The 21,320-nt window shown below is 39.9% G+C and overlaps 2 protein-coding genes across 3 annotated transcripts in view; one reads left to right on the top strand and one right to left on the bottom strand.

The window, feature by feature from the left end:
* VPS26A (VPS26 retromer complex component A) overlaps positions 1-21,320 on the bottom strand; it is a 183,307-nt gene that overhangs the window by 158,714 nt on the left and 3,273 nt on the right. The gene's annotated exons all lie outside the window — the stretch shown is intronic.
* On the top strand, positions 6,837-11,015 carry LOC130684589 (coiled-coil domain-containing glutamate-rich protein 1-like). 2 transcript variants are annotated; one of them, XM_057505932.1, is made up of 3 exons: positions 6,837-9,038; positions 10,091-10,424; positions 10,470-11,015. In XM_057505932.1, the coding sequence occupies exons 2-3, from the start codon at positions 10,164-10,166 to the stop codon at positions 10,710-10,712; spliced, it is 504 nt and encodes a 167-aa protein (XP_057361915.1). In that variant the 5' UTR covers positions 6,837-9,038; positions 10,091-10,163; the 3' UTR covers positions 10,713-11,015. The 2 variants fall into 2 exon arrangements, with proteins under 2 accessions (XP_057361915.1, XP_057361914.1); XM_057505931.1 differs by having other exon boundaries at positions 10,091-11,015.

The following is a 21,320-nucleotide window of genomic DNA, read 5'->3' as shown; positions in this document are numbered from 1 at the left end:
AATGCAATCCCTATCAAAATACCAACAGCATTCTTCAACAAACTGGAACAAATAATTCTAAACTTCATATGAAACCACAAAAGACCCTGAATAGCCAAAGCAATCCTGAGAAGGAAGAATAAAGCAGGGGGGTCTCGCTCCCCAACTTCAAGCTCTACGACAAAGCCACAGTAATCAAGACAATTTGGTACTGGCACAAGAACAGAGCCACAGACCAGTGGAACAGAATAGAGTCTCCAGACAGTAACCCAAACATATATGGTCAATTAATATACAATAAAGGAGCCTTGGACATACAATGGGGAAATGACAGCCTCTTCAACACCTGGTGTTGGTAAAACTGGACAGCTACATGTAAGAGAATGAAACTGGATTGCTGTCTAACTCCATACACAAAAGTAAACTTGAAATGGATCAAAGACCTGAATCTAAGTCATGAAACCATAAAACTCTTAGAAGAAAACAGGCAAAACTCTCTTGAATATAAACATGAACAACTTCTTCACAAACATATCTCCCCGGGCAAGGGAAACAAAAGCAAAAATGAACAAGTGAGACTTATATCAAACTAAAAACCTTCTGTACAGCAAAGGACACCATCAGTAGAACAAAAAGACATCCTACAGTATGGGAGAATATATTTTTTAATGACATATCCAATAAGGGGTTGACATCCAAAATATACAAAGAGCTCACACACCTCAACAAACAAAAAGCAAATAAGCCAATTAAAAAATGGGCAGAGGATCTGAACAGACACTTCTCCAAAGAAGAAGTTCAGATGGTCAACAGACACATGAAAAGATGTTCCACATCGCTAATCATCAGAGAATTGCAAATTAAAACCACAATGAGGTATCACCTCACACCAGTTAGGATGGCCATCATCCAAAAGACAAACAACAACAAATGTTGGCAAAGATGCAGAGAAAGGGGAACCCTCCTACACTGCTGGTGGGAATATAAATTAGTTCAACCATTGTGGAAAGCAGTATGGAGGTTCCTCAAAAAACTCAAAACAGAAATACCATTTGACCCAGGAATTCCACTCCTAGGAATTAACCTTAAGAATGCAGGAGCCCAGTTTGAAAAAGACATATGCACCCCTATGTTTATTGCAGCAGTATTTACAATAGCCAAGAAATGGAAGCAACCTAAGTGTCCATCAGTAGATGAATGGATAAAGTAGATGAGTGGTACATATGCACAATGGGATATTATTCAGCCATTAGAAGAAAACAAGTCCTACCATTTGCAACAACATGGATGGAGCTAGAGGTTATTATGCTTAGTGAAATAAGCCAGACAGAGAAAGACAAGTACCAAATGATTTCACTCATATGTGGAGTATAAGAACAAAGGAAAAACTGAAGGAACAAAACAGCAGCAGATTCACAGAGCCCAAGAATGGACTAACAGTTGCCCAAGGGAAAGGTAATGGGGGGGATGGGGTGGGAAGGGAGGGAGAAGGGGAATAAAGGACATTACAATTAGCACACATAATGTAGGGGGGCACGCATGGAGAAGGCTGTATAGCACAGAGAAGACAAAAAGTGACTCCATAGCATCTCACTACCTGGAAGGACAGTGACTGTAATGGGGTATGTGGAGAGGACTTGATAATTGGGGGAATCTAGTAACCACAATGTTGCTCATGTAATTGTATATTAACAATACCAAAATTTTAAAAAATATATTTAAAAAAACATGGATCTTCGTAACATTGAAATTCAGTATAAACTTAAATTGTTTCACCACAAGTGAGTTTCCTGTGGAAATTAGTGATACAGAGATAAAAAGCCCTGAGTCACCAATTCCAGAGGACCCTTTTCTTTTGCTCTCCTGGGCTCCATCCAGTACAGCAAGGACCTATGGGCATCCCAGCCCACACTGTTCACCCTCCATCCATCATTATCATCCCCAAAAAGCCACCTCTTGACCACCCTGCATGCTTTAGTTTGTATACACCCTTGGGTCAAGACTTTTGGACAGGGATTCTGGATTGCTGGGCCTCCTGGACATGCATTAGAAATGTGGAGGACTATGGGTCTCGTTACAGAATGGCCACATCCAGAGCAGGGCTCTCTAAACGAGGTGGCTTAAGGGGGCTGACCCTTATCTGGGTCAGTTTTAAGCAGATGTTCCACAGAAGACATAACTATTGACAAGATAAATACAGGCCCGAAAAACAGACAAGAGCTCATCTGAAGGAGAAGACAAACGTTTTTCTGAGGAGGTGGAACAGCGTAAGAAAAGGCACAAGATGAAAAAGAAAATGATTTTTGTGGAGTCAAACTGAAAGCCTCACGGGGGGAAGCTGTCTGCTCCACACCAGACTCTGCGCAGCTGTGCTCTGCGGGCTCTGGAGAGAGAGTTGCAACTGAGCGCTTCAGACCCTTGTGCGTTTCTGCCTAGCACTGTGTACAGAGGCTCCCTTATGTGAGGATGGGCAGAGGAATGGTGGGCTTAGCTAAGACCTGTTAAGACACCTCTGCCGCCTCCTTATAGTGGGAAGGTGGGGTGGTTAAAAACACTTTTCTCTAGCCTGACCCAATTTTTAGCATCTTCTGCACCTATCCCTTCCCTCTCAATCTCCACCAGCCCCTGGTCCATAAAATGGCAGAAGCTTTCTGTTCAGGCCTTCCTGGCTCCCTGGGCAGTGTCCTCGGTGAGATGCCCCTGCTCTGCTCTGCCCCTACCCCTGCCCTTGTGCCAGTCTGCAGGGACACTTTCACCCTGGCCCTCCCTCAGTGGTGTGGCTGGGGGAAAATACTACTGCAGGGATTCTCTCTCTCATAGTGGTAGCAGAAGCCCTTTTTACCACCCTCCCTACCCTACCTCTTTTTCCCTGGGAAGAAATAAAGCAGTTTTATGTTATAGCAATAAAAGGAATTATCTTTTATGTGTTGAAAAATGTTATGTTTCAGAAGAGGCAGAGCCCAAAGAAACTGCAAGAATTTCTGAGTCAATTCTTTCAGCAACTGCCAAGTTGGACTCATACCTGCTTTATAAAAAAGGACTTGGGAGAAAACTTGTGCAAATGTCACCTGATGGGTGTTTAAGAGGAAATTTGGTAGCCAAAGACCAGTTTCATTTAAGTGTTAATGTAAAAGTAAGTATTATTGGAACTGTACAAATTAAGTGATCATTATCTTTATAAAATGAAATAAAGGATTTGTTCCACTGCAGAAGAGATTAAAAATGTCATTTTAAGGTAGTCTTATATTGTTCACAGGGAAGTCTGCTCTTGTCTTTTTTTCTGGGTATCAGCTATAATGAAAAGTAAAGGCCCTGATTTAAACAGATATCTTTCCTTCTGCCAGAATAATGTTATACTTATTAAAGTTACTGATCATAAGTAAGTGCCAAAATTTTCTTATTCTCATTTATGTTTTATTTCTCTGGTTTTCCATCTGCTCTGCTCTGGCTCCTCCAGTTTGGCAGTATAATAAGCTTTTTTGACTTACCAACCCTGCTGTTATGCCTCTGCCTTAGGACCAGCAGTGCACATTATAGCACAAATAAGTGTAGCCTGAGCTCATCTCAAGTGTAGGCAGGGGGAGAGAGAGTCTGTCTAGCAAATGGAAGCATAGCAGTCTTCATTTCTGTACCTTCTGATTCCAACTAGACTAACTCAGAGATTTAAACACAAGTTATATACACAAGATCCAGGTGCCTCGGGGTATGGTACACAGACATAACTGAGTTTGCAAGGGCAATCTCACAGTGAAAATCATGGAAAGAGGCAGGTTGCGAACTAAATGGAACGTATGAGTTAGGAAGAAGGAAGGTTTGCAGGAAGAACAGAGGTGGCTCAGCATCTGCTGGGATTGGTTATAATCCCAAACAAGTTCCAGGTATCTCCTACAGATGAGATGGAAGGGGTCAAATGTGACTAAACTTGGTCTTCCCTTAGAGCAGAGTTTACAAATGCAGATGCCTACAGGTGACAGATACGTAGACGAATGAGGCAGATCCTATAGAAGAACATTATGATCGCACTAGATATATGGTGAAAACTGGCAAAATGAAGAGTGCTCATGTTGTCTAGTGACAGCAGCTGTCACTCAGAAGCAGGCAATGACTGCCACTTAGAAGTGGGCCAGTGGTGCCGTCTATACAGTCATGAGGAGTTGTGTATCTACAGTTTAGGGGAACTCTCCCATGTAAAATACTGGCAGAAATTAAGAAAGGAAAAGACAATTCTTGATTCCGAATAACAACACAAAGTCTGAACTTGGTTGCAGGCTACCAGTTGGAGAGCTTCATTTTGATAGTGAGGAAAGCTGAGTTGGCAAGTCATTCTGATCCTGACCATCTTGGAAAATCTCTGTGGGAACTGATCTAATAAAGGCTCAGTAATGTTGAAAGTTATTAAACTCTCCTACTAGAGCACAGTGGCTTTCCCCTACTCCAGTAGTTTCTATATGGACAGAATTTTCTGAAGCGCACTCCTGGCCTCCATCTGTACCATTCTCCCTTTGCCCCAATGCATTGTGAAGTGAAACTTGATTAGCGAGTATGGGAGCAAGAACTTGGTATGTATGATCCTGATTTTCCTTTCTTCCTTTTGAGCATAAATGGCTCATAAGGCAGTTAGTTACCACTGTTCCTCTAGGTACTTCTCCATCACTGGGAAAATTGCTGCTCCAGACCTGCACAGCTTGACCCAAGTAGTTGGATAGTTTGCCCAATCTGGTGATACTCTTTAAGCATGTCTGCTTATCCAAGGCACCTGAATAATATTTCACAATCTGGACATTCTACATTTGCTTCCACATGCTACTTCTTCATTCATTTAATTTCTCAAATAAGGTAATATAGGGTAGAGAGATGACATTCATCAGCTGCCTTTTAAGAGACTTCAATAAAATGTATGCCAAATTTGTTTTCAGTGTCTAAATAGGAGGCAAATGCAGCTATTCTCACTGCGGGATAAATGCCAGGCCTGTCCTCTTTGATGGGGCTAAGAGCTGGGCACAGCCAGTGATCAAAGAAGTTGTGTGTAGTGGGCCTCAGGGTTATCAGGCACCACTGCATTCCTGACTGAACTCCCACATCGAGGTTGAGAGATTAAGCAGTGTCTCCATGTGGGTGCCCACGGTACTTACTACTCACAATGCCTGCTGATGCTACTGGCAGGCAGGGGCCCAAGCGGGCTCTGTGTGGGACGCAGAGAAAAGTGAAGGACCATTCAAGGGACAGAAGAGACCTTTGGTGAAGCAAGACCCAACAGAATATAAACAACAAATTTGGCATACATTTGCTGAAGTCTCTTTAAAGACAAACAACAATAAATAATCAAATTATTTGATTATCAAATAATAGATATTGAGTATCTATTAAAATAACATAGAAAATTATTTTGAAAATATTGCTCTTGTCCAATAATCTTTGTGCACACAAAAACCTCGAAGCCAGTATATGGGTTTACATAAGGTTACCTGGAAATAACTGTGAAGCCTATGCTTAAATCTAGTTTCTGGTCTGGCATGTAAAGAGCTTGGAAGTCCTCACTTCTGTCTTTACAACAGGAAAAAGATAAACAATTTGTAAAATGACAGCTCTTCTTGACATTGTGACAGATTCATCAGAGAATTGATATCAGAGTAAGCTGCCACTTTAAACAATGGCGAGAAACAGGAATACTGACAATAGTTTACCAGGAACAGAAGGTTACCGCTAAGGATGGTAAGGGTAGAAACACTTAAACTGGGATTGATGAATTGCTGGAGGCTCAGTGTGAGCACGCTCCAGCTACATAGTCCAGAGGGCATAGTCTTGGATGACCCCAGCACTTCCCTGAGTGATCTCTCTTAGAAAAAGTACTAAGGAGAAAATTTCATATTCATGGCCATAAGCTTTCCTGTTTGTGCAGGGTTTCAAAATTCATGAGACAGACCAACAACCCAGGTCACACACTGTGAAATGCATGCCTATGTTTTATGAGTTCCAAAGGAAATTTATAAAATCATTACTTCATTCTTTTAAAAACACATGTAACAGAGAAAACACCTTGGAAGGTCTTGTTAGTAAACTGTACTAAGAAGTAACTATATATCATCTTTATTTCATAAGGGATATGCCATGATTAATTTGGATTTAAAGAGAACCTGGTGATTAGTAATGCCACTTGCGAAACAGTTGGGGACCTCCCGGCTTCGTGGGTACTCTTTCTACTAGTTATATAATATAATTTGAATCTGAACAAAAATATAAATCTGTATTTGTTGGGTAAAAGGATCCCCACCCGTCAGTGGTCCGTCCTGATGCACGGGTCAGAATGCTACGGAACCCTGTCTCACTTACATCATAATGGCCCTACTGGTGTACTTAAGCACCGGCCAGGCCAGTGAGTGAGTGAGTGCGTGAGTGAGTGAGTGAGGAGAGAGACTCTCCAGTCGCTTGCTGTTCTTTGATATACTTGATTCTCGGCTTTGACTTGAACCTGTGGCACCAGAGTTCCAGGGAGGAAGGCACCTGATTTCAGTCACTCTCTGAGGTGCTGAGCCATGAAGCAAAAACAAAAAAGGAAACACCTTGAAACCACACGTGCCCCCAAAGCGGCCAGGATGTCAGGAGGTTTCTGTCAGTGATATTCTCTGAGCACTGGGGAGCTAGAAACCATCTTCTAAAGAAAAAAGGAGCGAGGATTCCTACTAATGGGAGAGAAAGGGCAGGAAGGTGGGAGGGAGGAGAAGGTGTGGGTGCGCCGCTCGTTCTCAGGGACCAGATCACCCGAGGGCCGAGAAGAGGTTCCCGAGACCAGGTCCTTGTCTCTGTGGCTCAGGACCTGTGTTCCCCACATCGTGCCACTCTGGGTTCCTGTACCACAGATGGAGTGATTGATTGGTATGATATTTCCTATAGAATGTATTTCCCTTTCCTTTCTTCCAATGTTACAAATTTTCAAACAATACTTTTTCCAGTTAATGAAAAAAGTGTGGCTCAAAGAGGTAAATGGAAAATTAGGAAAAAACTTTGACTACCTAAAATTGGAGGTGAAGGGATGAGAGTATAAAGTTATACAGAAAATTAATTGATTTCTTAGATCATCTCAGACATTGAGACCTTTCTTTCACTGTCTCAGACTATAGAGATGTAAATGTGAGGCTCCTTTATGAAATGTGAGAAAAAAACCAGCAGGATACACACACACACACACACTTGCACACACATGTACACACAATACCATTTAACCACAATGGTTGGATTGAGAAAGTGGCTCTTTCGGGAAAAACGGGAAACTGAAATAGTTGTGGTGACTGTGAGGTTTTAAAAAGTAAACAAGTCCTATGAGGAAGAGCAGGTGCTCAGTAGTGGGAGGGGACAGGTCAGGACCAAAGCTGAGGGTCCCAGTGGTGGCTCATGAAGAGAACGTGACATTGCAACAATGTTTGGGATTTCAGCACACTCCAGTGGGGCCTTGGAGAGAGGCTTGGAAAGTGAGTCTGTCTTCAACTCAGCTTCATACGAACAGTGCATGTTCAGAGATATTTTTTAGTGTAAACTATAAGACATGTAAAACACATTCACACCAATTCACACCTACACACGTATACAGCATACATACATAGGCCAAGGGAAGACACACAGTAGTTTCTAAGATAATGGCTTGCTTAATACGTACCAGGTCCAATTATTTGCTACTCAAAACTCATTATATCACTAACGGAGTAGAATCATTAGTTGGAGTAGAAGAGGCCTTAGTAACTAATACACGAAGGAATCTATTTCTTATGTAACAATTAGTGTATGTGAAGGAATAGGGCAAGTCTCCCTGCTGATAGAAACTTTTTATCTTTAACACTCAGCTTTCAAATAGACCGCAGGTTATCAACTTCCCAGTTAGCTAGAAAAGGGAAGAACACGGCAGGGCACAGAGCAGGACTTCATGCCTATGCCTGGTTGCCACTCATTTCCCACTGCAGAAAACTTAATCACATGGTCAGAACTACCTTAGTTCTGGAGGAAGCATGCTCCCGGCCCAGGGCCCAGTCCCCCTCTGACACCAGTGAGACGAACATAAGTCCAGGAAAAGGGCAGGTTGAGAGAAAGGCTTTTCCTCTCTGCAGTCACTGGCAGCTCATGCTCCCCGGCCTGGCACAGACACTACTTCCCCACCGCTTCTGGAGACAGTCTTACTCACTATGGTGTGGGCCGAGAGCGAGAAGGGGCTGAGGAAGAGCCAGGCGGGCAGACGGGGCAGCGCGATGGCCCAGGCTCAGAACTGAGTCCCTTCCCTCAGCAGTGGCCATAAGCGACCCCTTGTCCAAGAACTGCCCAGGGTGTCCACTTCCAATCCATGGGCAGAAATCTATCATGTGGGTGTGTAAGCCTCCTATGAAAGAGGATTTTAAAAGATCTGAATAGGGAGGTTAAGAGCCTTGGAGAAACACACAAATACATTCCCAGAAGAGCAATCTGGGGCAAGTCTGTAAAGTCTTCCTTTGAACATCTCCAGCACCACGGCTACAGCCCAGGAATTCCCTGCAAAAATGTATCTGTACACCTCTCTGTATTTATATAGATATCTCTATCTTTCTATATATCTAGATCAATATAGATACTAATCTAGATAGATAGGCAGGCAGGTAGACACGCAGAATTCTTTTAAATCTTGTACCCCTATGTCCTCTAATTATATAATTTCTCATGAGGAAAAAGGAGCTAATAACTAATTTTAGTCACTAGTTTTGATATTCTGTATACATCCTTAGAAACATCACATACAGGATACCCAATATCACTGACATCTACTACACACAATTTTCGTAATTGTTGTTTCCTTATATTTTGGAGCAAGTGAAGTTTCAAATGCTTAATTTCATGGGGGGGTTTCAATGCCTAACATGATTGTCCACTCAACATGTCTTTTTTGAATGGATACAGATCCCAGAAAATGCCACATCTGTTGTTTTGTATTCACTCCTCAGAATTCGAGAACACCCCAGAGGATTCTCCTGAGCCTGAGGCACGTGTGGTGGTCCCAGGCCGCAGTGAGACACCAGGAAAGCTTCATGCTGCTGCTGAGGATGGTAAGGGAGATCAGATCACAAAGGCTGGGCAGGATGAACAGCTGAGCTGCTCAGCCCAATCCCTACTTATTTCACTTTCCCTTCAAAAACAGGAAAGGGCTTCAGGGCAGAGGAACTAAGACTGAAGCCTCTGTAGAGGGACAAACTGGGGGTGTGCTTTCAAGGATAGGACAGTTCCCCATATGAACACAGGGACAGCTGTGAGATAGTGGGCTGTGCTGATAACAGTGTGGGAATTCAATTACAACCTCTTTCCTCAGGTCAGCACAAACTCACACACACACACACACACACACGCACACACACCCTATATTCCTTCATACCAGATACAGCCCCATTATTCCTTCCTTTCACTTTTTCTCTCATATACACATGCCTTCATTCCAGACGTGTCCTTCCCAATCTCTATGGGCGTTACATAGATACACACTTCCACCTTCCCTCCCCAGGCAATCATTCTCAGACTCAGCTGTCTACAGGCTAACCCGTAAATAATGTACACCCTTACACACAGGTAACTTGTTTTACCTCCCTCATTAGAGCCAGCATAAGTACTCAAAAACTCATGTGCCCTGAAATGAATGCACTTTCATGTACAGTCTTTCTATTCCACATACCACTTCACCCACAAAACCTTCAGCTGAACGCCTTCAGCCCTTCAGGCAGCTGCACTTCTGGGAAGCTCCAGCATACTTCCTCCAACACGCTCTGTCTTTAACTGTTGCACAATACGAACACGTACCACGCCTGTTCACATGTATTGTCGCACCACACGCACATGTACACCGTCATTCACTACACTGTTGCCAATGTCAGAAACTCTCACCGGGTATGTCCCAGAACATACACAGACCTCCACACCCTCAATCCCACATAATTACACAACACACATACCTCAGATAAAATGTTCATCTCATGGCATTCTGTGATTTCACATATGTATGTACTTCCAGGCCATGTGCCCACATAGGAATAGTCAAATGACCATCTCAACTCCTATAGACTTCACACACTTTTTCTTGTTTTCTCATGTCTGAAATTTCCGTTCCCAGGAATCCCTCAGTTGCCTCCAGATACTGTTAGCAGTGGGCCTCATGAGATGACTCAACCTCAGGTCTTGGGGGAATGGGAAGTTCCTCCCTCTCCACACAAGACTCCTTTCCACCACACCTGGGAACAGCACGCATTGGCAATCATGTCCAGGTGAAAAGAGGTGTGGCTGTCTCATGGGATAGGGCTGAAGTCTTGGAGCCCTCCTCAAAGAAGACCAGAGCGGAAGAATTTACTTTGCCTGAAGGGGCCCCAAAAACATCCAGCCTGAAGAGCAAAGTCCCGCAGGGGACGGAGGCGTATGTAGAGGAGGAGGTGTATGTGGAGGAGCCGTATGTGCAGGAGGAGCCGTATGCGGAGGAGGACGAGGCGTATGTGCAGGAGGAGGTGGAGGAGCCGTATGTGGAGGAGGAGGAGGAGCCGTCGGAGTCGCTGGAGGACTTGGATGTGGAGCCGTATGTGGAGGAGGACGCGTATGTGCAGGAGGAGGAGGAGGTGTATGCGGAGGTGGAGCCATATGTGGAGGAGGAGGAGGAGGAAGAGGAGCTGTGGGAGTACTCGGATGACTCGGATGTGGAGGTGTATGTGGAGGACGTGGGGCCATATGTGGAGGAGGAGGCCTAGTAGAGGAGGAGCCGTATGTGGAGGCGTATGTGCAGGAGGAGGAGGAGGAGCCATCAGTCGTTGGAGGACTCAGATGTGGAGGCATATGTGCAGGAGGAGGAGCCATATGTGCAGGAGGAGGAGGAGGAGGCATATGTGGAGGAGGCGCAGGTGGAGGAGGTGGAGCCGTATGTGGAGGAGGAGGAGGAGGAGCCATCGGAGTGGTTGGAGGACTCGGATGTGGAGGCGTATGTGGAGGAGGAGGCCGAGAATGGGGTAGAGGTAGAGGAGGATCAAGAAGACTTCCTCCTGCGAGTACGCAGACTTTTTCAGGCCCCCTGGAGGACAGTTCAACCGGGCAGAACATAAGAAAGGAGACAGAAGCACTAAACAACACATTAGAACAGATGGGCCTAACAGACATTTACAGAACTTTACACCCAAAAGCAGCAGAATACACATTCTTCTCAAGTGCACATGGAACATTTTCAAGAACAGATCATATAGTAGCCACAAAAAGAGCCTTGGTAAATTCAAAAAAGACTGAAATTGTACCAACCAGTTTCTCAGATCACAAAGGTATGAAACTAGAAAGAAATTACGCAAAGAAAATGAAAAATCCAACAAACACATGGAGGCTTCACAACATGCTCCTAAAAAACTAATTGATCAATGACCAAATAAAAACAGAGATCAAGCAATATATGGAGAAAAATGACAACAATAATTCAACACCGCAAAATCTGTGGGACGCAGCCAAGGCCGTGCTAAGAGGAAAGTATACTGCAACACAGGCCTACCTCAGGAAAGAACAATCCCATATGAGCAGTCTAAACTCACAATTAACGAAACTAGAAAAAGAAGAACAAATGAGGCCCAAAGTCAGCAGAAGGAGGGACATAATAAAGATTAGAGCAGAAATAAATGAAATCGAGAAGAATAAAACAACAGAAAGAATAAATGAAAGCAGGAGCTGGTTCTTCAAGAAAATAAACAAAATAGATAAACCCCTAGCCAGACTTATCAAGAAAAAAGGAGTCTACTCACATAAACAGAAACAGAAATGAGAAAAGAAAAATCACTACAGACACCACAGAAATACAAAGAAGTATTAGAGAATATGCTAACAAGCTGCATAACCTAGAAGAAATGGACAACTTTCTAGAAAAATACAACCTTCCAAGGCTGACGCAGAAAGAAACAGAAAATCTGAACAGACCAATTACCAGCAACGAAATTGAACTGGTAATCAAAAACCTACCTAAGAACAAAACCTCGGCACCAGATAGCTTCACTGCTGAATTTTATCAAACATTTAGTGAAGACCTAATACCCATCCTCCTTAAAGTTTTCCAAAGAGTAGAAGAAGATGGAATACTTCCAAACTCATTCTATGAGGCCAGCATCACTCTAATACCAAAACCAGGCAAAGACATCACAAAAAAAGAAAATTACAGACCAATATCCCTGATGAACATAGATGCAAAAATACTCAACAAAATATCAGCAAACTGAATTCAAAAATACATCAAAAAGATCATCCATGATGATCAAGCAGGGTTTATTCCAGGGATGCAAGGATGGTACAACATTTGAAAATTCACCATTGTCATCCACCACATCAACAAAAGAAGGACAAAAACCACGTGATCATCTCCATAGATGCTGAAAAAGCATTTGACACAATTCCACATCCATTCATGATAAACACTCTCAACAAAATGGGTATAGAGGGCAAGTACCTCAACATAATAAAGGCCATATATGATAAACCCACAGCCAATATCATACTTAACAGCGAGAAGCTGAAAGCCTTTCCTTTAAGATCGGGAACAAGACAAGGATGCCCACTCTCCCCACTTCTATTCAACACCATACTGGAGGTCCTCGCCAAGGCGATCAGACAAAACCACAAAATAAAAGGCATCCAGACTGGCAAGGAAGAACTTAAACTGTCCCTGTTTGCAGATGACATGATATTGTACATAAAAAAACCCCAAAGAATCCACTCCAAAACTACTAGATCTAATATCTGAATTCAGCAAAGTTGCAGGATACAAAATTAATATGCAGAAATCTACAGCATGCCTATACACTAACAATGAACTAGTAGAGAGAGAAATCGGGAAAACAATTCCATTCACAGTTGCATCAAAAAGAACAAAATACCTAGGAATAAACCTAATCAAGGAACTGAAAGACCTATACTCTGAAAACTACAAGACACTCATGAGAGAAATTAAAGAAAACACTAATAAATGGAAACACATCCATGCTCATGGATAGGAAGAATTAATATAGTTAAAATGACCATCCTGCCTAACGCAATCTACAAATTCAAGGCAATTCCTATCAAACTAGCAACAGCACTCTTCAACTAACTAGAGAAAATTGTTCTAAAATACATATGGAACCACAAAAGACCCTGAATAGCAAAAGCAATCTGGAGAAGGAAGAATAAAGCTGGGGAGATTACACTCCCCAACTTCAAGCTCTACTACAAAGCCATAGTAATCAAGACAATTTGGTACTGGCACAAGAACCGACCCATAGACCAATGGAGAAGGCAAATAGTGAATCTGTGGCGTCTTACTACACTGATGGACAGTGACTACATTGGGGTATGAGTGGGGACTTGATAATATGGGTAAAGTAGTAACCACATTGTTTTTTCATGTGAAACCTCTTCATAAGAGTGTATATCAATAAAACCTTTATTTAAAAAAAAAAACGTAGTGGTATATGAGCCAAGGAAAAAAATCCATCTGGAAAAAACGAGTAAGTACAGGTATTTCTCCAAATTTCATTGAAACTGAGTTTTCTGTCTTGTGACCATTTCTTTGATATTCTCATGTACATGATAAACACTTCCTTAAGAAATTACAGATGAACTTTCAATTTTTAAAAATACTCTATTTGTCTCTCTTAGAGAGGAAGACCAATTCTGTAAAAGAACCATGAATGAGAAATGAAATTTGACATGTAATGAAAGCAAACGCAGTCTTCCTCGTATTCTTTTTATTCTGGTTTCTACATTTAAACTTAATGCAATTTTCAAATAATATTACAAAAAGTGTTGAAGTCACAGCAACCCATCCAGACTACCCTAACCACTACCACAAATTCAAAGAATATATACACTACTAATTTTATCAATTCAAGGAACATACAGGCTATGAATTTTAGCTTTCTATGAGGCAACAAAACAAAACCTTTCCATAAAGGTCTTATAAACCTATGAACTCTATGACTGAGCCTGATTTCTTACTGCTGATGAAATTTAAGGAAAAGAAAAAACAACTTCCACATATAGATCAAATAGGATTGCCTTTTTAAATTAAATTAAAGCAACTACTGAGAGTTACAGAAGGAAAGTATTCTAAAGAGTAATCAATATTCTGTTCTCAAACTCTTCACACAGTGCACACAGCCTTATTATATATAATGTATCCTTCCATGATAAAATAAAATCAGCAACAGTATAGTAGTTCAAAGCCTCTGGATAATTTAGGACTATGATTATAAACTACCCAGAAGAAATTATATGGAAAAATCTAGGTAAAGGAATGTAATTTAGTGAGGGCCCTGGCTAAGAGAAAGTGTAAGAGGCAAAAGGATGAATCATGATTTTGTCTCAGTGTCGTCTTCACAACAAAGGTCTCTGAAGACTTTATTTCTATAGGAATTTCATAGGGAAAAAGACAGTATACGAAAAAGCCTAAATAATATGTAACCCAAATTGACACAAATGATAATCAGAAGTCAAATATAGGGTTTTGTTACTGAATGACTGGATAAGAAGGGGGCTGGAGCTTTGAGAATGATGCATCAAATGGATTCCATGAACTCAGCAGTATTGTGAAAATAAAACAAATGAAAACACCTCACAAAAAACATACCTCACACCAAAGAAAAACCATGTCCTACAACTTCCACTCAAATTAACTGTGGTAATTTTGTCCTATAAAACAATCATCTCTTCAAAAGGAAAACATGGTGAGAAGTTTGATAATCTAACTCAATTAAAATATTATTGGAGAATTATCTTGCTTTCTTATCTTTCTCAAAACTTAGAATACCAAAATGTAATAATCATATATACATGCAAAATGACCCTACAGTTAAGATAATTGTTGGTACCAAATGTTGTTTTTAAGTTTTGCAATAAAACAGTCTCCCAGACATTTAATAGTATGTCACTTGGTAAATGAAAGTTTCCACAAAGTAACAGCAGTGAGAAGACCTAAAAATTATGCCAGTGAAGAGTCTGGCTGAAAGAAACAAAAATATGGATCATTTTGATCCAACACTAATTTTATTTCAAGTTCTTACAGAGCTGAATAAAATGCTGACACCACCACACAAAAATTCATTGAGTTGGCAATAGGCAAAGCATGATGTCAGCCTCCAATATCACCATCCACATTACCAAACAGCATGAACATTCAATGCTTGAATTTCTTAGACTTTATGGCTAACATTACAGTAAAAACAAAAACCTTAGGCACGAGGCATCATTAGACATAGATGAGTTTAGTTTGGCATGGTTTGGCTCAAATTAGTCTAGTACTTTAACAAATTCCAGAAAAAACATGAAAAAATGCAAGCTTAAACATTACAATTTCCTAAATGTACTACATTCTGCACCAAACAGACCCATATAAATAAGTCTTAGTCAACTCCAACTAATATTCAAGTAAATAACACCACTTACCCCTACCCCCTGCACACCCACAAAGTGCAGGCTGACAGGAGACATGGACATACACATATGCACACACCCATGTAGTAAGTCCTTACCTTCATGGCAGGGATTTCTTCAAGCAATCGTCATGCTCGTCTCTGGCTTTTTAACAGTGCATCTTCAGTACCCCTGCAGATAATACAAAATGTAGTCAAGAAAAGCATTTCTCTCAGACTCCTATCAAATGAAAAATTTCTTCATTTCTTTTATAAAGGTACAATAAATCTCTAAATAACACTCTGTCATCCTGTACTGTCCTCAACAAACACAATTCCATCAACAAACTCAAGTTTTTGGCAAAAAGAAGCATTGCCCCAGCATTATATTAATGACTATTAACATTAACAGTTTGCCTTCCATTCCTTAATAGGATGGCCAAATAATATTTTTTAATTAACAGATTAATAACACTTTATTTTAACATAATACAAATTTCATAAGCTATAATTAAAGGTTGAATTAAATTTTATTAAATGAAAACTAGTTCTCTGGAATTAATGGAATTTCTAAGTTAAAAATCTGATTATACTGGAGAGGAAGGCTATCTTCTGAAACATTTATTAAGAAGGAACAAGAAGGTAATCAGGAATAAAACACATCAAAGCATAAAAACTATAAATAGCATATTTATCCTCTAATACTAGTGAAACTAAAATTACAAAGTACATTTTCAAAAAAATTAGGTTGAACACGTTTTCATAAGCACTTCCACAAGACACTGAGAATTTCAAATCAATCACCAATTCAAGGAATAAAGTGATATAAAATCTTTGTAACTGATCCAAAGTTATTAGTACATTTGTTAAACTATAGCAACATCTTAAAGTAACTTCCAATGTACATTTGTTAAACTATAGCAACATCTTATTAAAGTAACTTCCAATAACATAAAACACATAAACAACCCCAAAGGGCTTTCATTCCAAAATGGCAGAAAGGAGAGTCTGGGAAAAAATCAGAAGAATTCGTCAGTAAATAAGGTCCAAACCATACAATTGCATGCTGACACAGCACATTTTATCTCACATCCTTTCCACATATAAAACAAAGTGCTGCATGAGTAAGATATTTAATTATTCCTCTAGGTCCCACCCTTCACTTTTGTAAATACTGAATAAAAACAACTTTTCACATTTTATTAGTCCCAGGACCATTAGTTTAAGTGACTTACTTTTTGGACTCCAGTCTGCTCACACTCCTGACAAGTTTTCAGATAAAAACTCGGATTCTCTTCACTTCTTTTCTCATCTTCACAACCTGTAAGGAATAAAGCCAAAATTAGGGAGGCTCTTAATTCAAGAAGAAACATACTTTGTTTTGAGTCTTATTATAGATTACCAATTGAACCAAATTTTTGTTTAACTATATTCAGTTTGATGAAATCAAACCTCTTCCATAAACAGCAAAGGAATAAATCAACATTCTAAAAACATGTCTGAGGGTTTAAGAGAAGTAAGTTGTGATTTTTAAAAAGGTCACAGCATTCCCTGTGGTTAGTATATTGATATCACCAGTACATCCTGTTCCTGGATCATAATAAACGATGAGTTCCCTGAGGTCAGAGACCATCATGTTCATCTTCGTGTCCTTGTGGTTTAAAACAGAACTTCGCCCATAATGGGAGACATTTAATTTCCTGAAGCAGTGTTTGTAACAACAATAGCAAATATGTCAAAGATTGCATTGTATTTATTTATAGAGCACCTCCGCATTTATTTTTGGTTATATATTATTTCAAGCATAACTTTAAAAGAAACACCGAAAATACAAGGACATACACACATGCTTTCAATCATCCCATTAGAGAACAATGTTGAACTCTAGAACAAAAAAATACAACTATTGCCAAAGAGATGGAGACATTATAATGATAAAGAACTCCGTATTACGACAGCGCTTACTACGAGAAAGGATGCTATCATTTTGAGTTTATGTTCCTCTGTCATTGTTAGGAGCCATACATCTTATAATTCTTCCTGTGATGTCCTTCTCCTTCTCCACTTGAGGAACTACATAAACTTCAGTTCAGATATAATCTCTCCTGTGAAACCTTCAATGATTTCTTCAGCTAAAACATAACCTGTTCTTCCTTGAGGTTCCCACCATACTTCGAAGGTAGGATCTCACTGTACTGTCACTCACTGCACATGTAAGGCTGCCTTCTTCTATAGTCTGACCTCCTCTCAGAGAACAGGGCCTTGCAATATTTATACAGTGTTTTCTGTGCCTTGCAAGAGTGCCTGGCACACACAAGCCCTCAAATTCTTCTCACCAAAATAGTATTATCAACCTCATCCTGTTTCTTCAAGGCTCTTGGATTTAGCCTTAACAGCTTCTCTTATCTCCTATTAGTATCATTCATCCCTTATCCACTGAAGATATTGGCAACCAATTTACAATTTCTCTCCATCCTAAGTTTTGCCATCACTCTGGGTGAGCTTGAATAACCCATCTGATATTACATCCTCACTTCTTGACTTCCTCTTTTCTAATGACCTAATTTTTTCCATCTCAGCCACCCACAATTCCAAGGTCACACTGTAGCCCTTGTCATCACTAGTAACTACTCCATTTCTAAAATCATGAATTCAAATACTCCACAATGAGATCACAACTTCCATCAGCTTGCTTATTCAACTTCATCCACCACAACGGTCTGTCACTTCACTGAAACCACCAGTTCACTGACCCCTTTCACCTTCTCTCAAATAGTTAGGCCTTTTCATTTTCCTTTTATCCAGTTTGCGTACATGATCAACACTTGCCAATACCTTAAACTCCCTCTGGTTAATCCTGGATGAAAGCAACATTCTGAGTCTTTTCTCACAGCACTCCAGTAGGAGGAAATACTTGAGATTCTACGATAAATCCCCCAGGGCTAACCTTGACTGGCCTCTACACTTCCTAGCAACTCTACTATACATTCTTGGTCAATACACTCTTCAACGACTATTTTAAACCTTCGCATGTTTTCCTAAAACATCTGACCTTCTTCCTCTTTTTTTCAATTTCATGGAGAAAATATCAGATAGGAACCATCACTTTTTATTACCATAAATACAAATTTGCTTGCATCCTCATCCTCTATTAATAAATAAAGTTATAAGAAATACCCCTACACATACGTCAGGTTAGTCTCTTAATTGTGTTTTTGGAGCCCATCCTTTTCTGCCTTCCTAGAACCCTTTCTATAGATTATTCCTTTCCTCTAGCATTGTCAATCTCTTTAAACGGTTGTTTCCCAGTGATTTTTAATCATGCCAGGATCATTTTCACTAAAGATACAACAAAACATCCATACTACAAAGTTGACTGGGTACACCCTCTCTCTTCAACTGCCTGAGCTAAGCTTTTAAAGAGTTGAAACTATTTCATGCATTCCACATAATTCCAGTTTCCCTTCCCAATGGTTCACTTAAAGCTATCACAAAATTCAACAGGAATTTTTCAGACTTCATTTACTAGACATCTCACAGCATTGGACACTGCTGACTGCCTCCTACTCCTTGAAACACTTTGTCCTTGGTTTCCAGGACAGATCACTCCCCTGGTTTTCCTCCTTCCTCTCTACACACTCTATCTTGGTTTTCTAAGGCTCACAGACCTCTAATCAGTCATGAGTTCAAGACCAACTCTTCTTTTCACAATATACTTTTAAACCCTAAAGATGTACATGTATATATTGTTTTAATTTGCCACCTAACCAAAGATGACTCAAAAATTTCTACCTTTGTCTGAGATCTTTCTTTTAGTCCAGATCTAAATATACAACTGCAACTGCCTATCTGGTATTTCCTCTTGAGTGTGTTTAAAATTATTTCCAACTCACACTTGTCCCTCCCCAGTTATCCACAATTCAGTCATAATACATTATTTAACATGCAGATACGATGTCACACTTTTACTTAACTCTCCCCAGTGGTTTCCAATTGCTCTTAGGATGGTCACACGGGCCTTTTTTATTCCTTCATACTCGCCAAGATCACATCTACCTCCAAGTCTTTACACTTGCAATATTCTCTGGTATGAATGCTCTTTCTTACCAAGTTAGCTTGTAAACATCTTATCCCTCTGATGTTGGCTCAACTGTCATTTCTCAGGGAAATATTGTCTGGCCTCCTGGAGAAGGTAAAACATTCCATTTATGAGCACTTACAGTGCTGCTAGAACTTATCATGACTGTTAGTTTTAGTTTAATTTAGTTTAATTTTACTTTTAATCTAATTATGTTTAACGTTTCTTCCTTCCAGTAGGTTATAAATTCCATGAAGGTCAAGTATCCATCCGGTTTTACTCAACACTGAAACTTACCACCTAACACAGTGGATGACATAGCAAATTGTTCAATAAATATTTGTTAAATCAACAGCCAGAAAGTTTGCAGTACTCACATGTTCACTCACTGTTTCAAGTGCAGAGTATATACTAACAGAATGCAGAGTAATCAGGTTTCTTTCCAACTGGATATGTTAACCTCTTTAGAATTTGTTTCAAAGTTAGATCCACTTAGAAAAAAAATCACACTGTAAAGAGTCTCTTCAGTAAATGTTGTTGGGAAAATTGGATAGCTACATGCAAAAGAATGAAACCAGACCACTGTCTCACACCACATCCAAAAATAAACTCAAAATGGATTAAACACCTAAATATAAAACCTGAAACTATAAAACATAGCTTTTATAGAACGAGAAGAAAACATAGGCAGAAAGCTCTTGAACATTCACATTAGTAATTTTTGCGGGGATGTGTCTCCCCAGGCAAGGGAACCAAAAGCAAAAATAAACAAGTGGGACTACTTCAAACTAAAAAGCTTCTGCACAGCAAAGGAAACCCCCAACAAAATGCAAAGGCAGCCTACTGTATGGGAGAATATATCTGCAAATTACATATCCAATATGGGGCTAATAAACAAAATATATTAAAAAACTCATACAACACAACTCCAGAAAAATAACAAGCAATCCAATTAAAAAGTGTGCACTGTACCCAAATAGACATTTTTCCTAAGAAGGCATATAGATGGCCAACAGAAATGAAAAGATACTCAACATCACTAATCATCAAGAAAATGCATATCAAAAATCACAATTAGATACTTTATACCAGTCAGACTGGCTACTAATATCAAGAACATAAGAAATAACAAGAATTGGAGAGGATGTGGAGAAAGGGAACTCTCCTAAATTGCTGATGAGAATGTAAGTTAGTGCAGCCACTATGGAAAGCAGTATGGAGGTTTCTCAAAAAATGAAAAATACCATACAATCTAGTAATTCCACTTGTGGGAATTTAACCTGAAGAAAACAAAATCGCTAATTCAAAAAGATATATGCACCCCTATGTTCACTGCAGTATCATTTACAATAGCCAAAATATGAAAGCAATGTAAGTGTCCATCACCAGACAAATGGATAAGGAATATGAGGTACATATGTACACAACAGTGTATTACTCAGTCATAAAAATGAATGAAATCTCACCATTTGCAACATAGATGGACCTAGAGGATATTAAGCTAAGTGAAATAAGCCAAAGACAAATACTGTATGTGGAACCTAAAAACAAAACAAAAGAACAAACAAACAAAACAGAAACAGATCCATAAACACAGAGAAGAGACTGATGGTTGCCACGGGGAAGGAGATAGGGGGATGGGTGAAATAGACGAAAGGGGAAAAATTAGTTAGAATGTCTGATATCTTGATCTCAGTGACAGTAACATGAATATATACACATGTCAAAATTCCTCAAGCTGTACATTAAGATTTGTGCACTTTATTGTAGGTACCTCAATTAATAAAATACATGTATCAATGAAAAGTCATTTAGACTAGGTTTAAGTAAAAAAGAATTGATACATTTTATAAGCAACATAATGGGGATTT

Source organism: Manis pentadactyla, chromosome 8, assembly GCF_030020395.1.
Source record: "Manis pentadactyla isolate mManPen7 chromosome 8, mManPen7.hap1, whole genome shotgun sequence".
Taxonomy (NCBI): domain Eukaryota; kingdom Metazoa; phylum Chordata; class Mammalia; order Pholidota; family Manidae; genus Manis; species Manis pentadactyla.
This window is presented reverse-complemented; position numbering and strand designations above follow the sequence as displayed.

Excerpts from the sequence above, each read along its gene's own strand:
- LOC130684589 (XM_057505931.1), top strand. The coding sequence starts at position 10,164 with ATGGGAAGTTCCTCCCTCTCCACACAAGACTCCTTTCCACCACACCTG.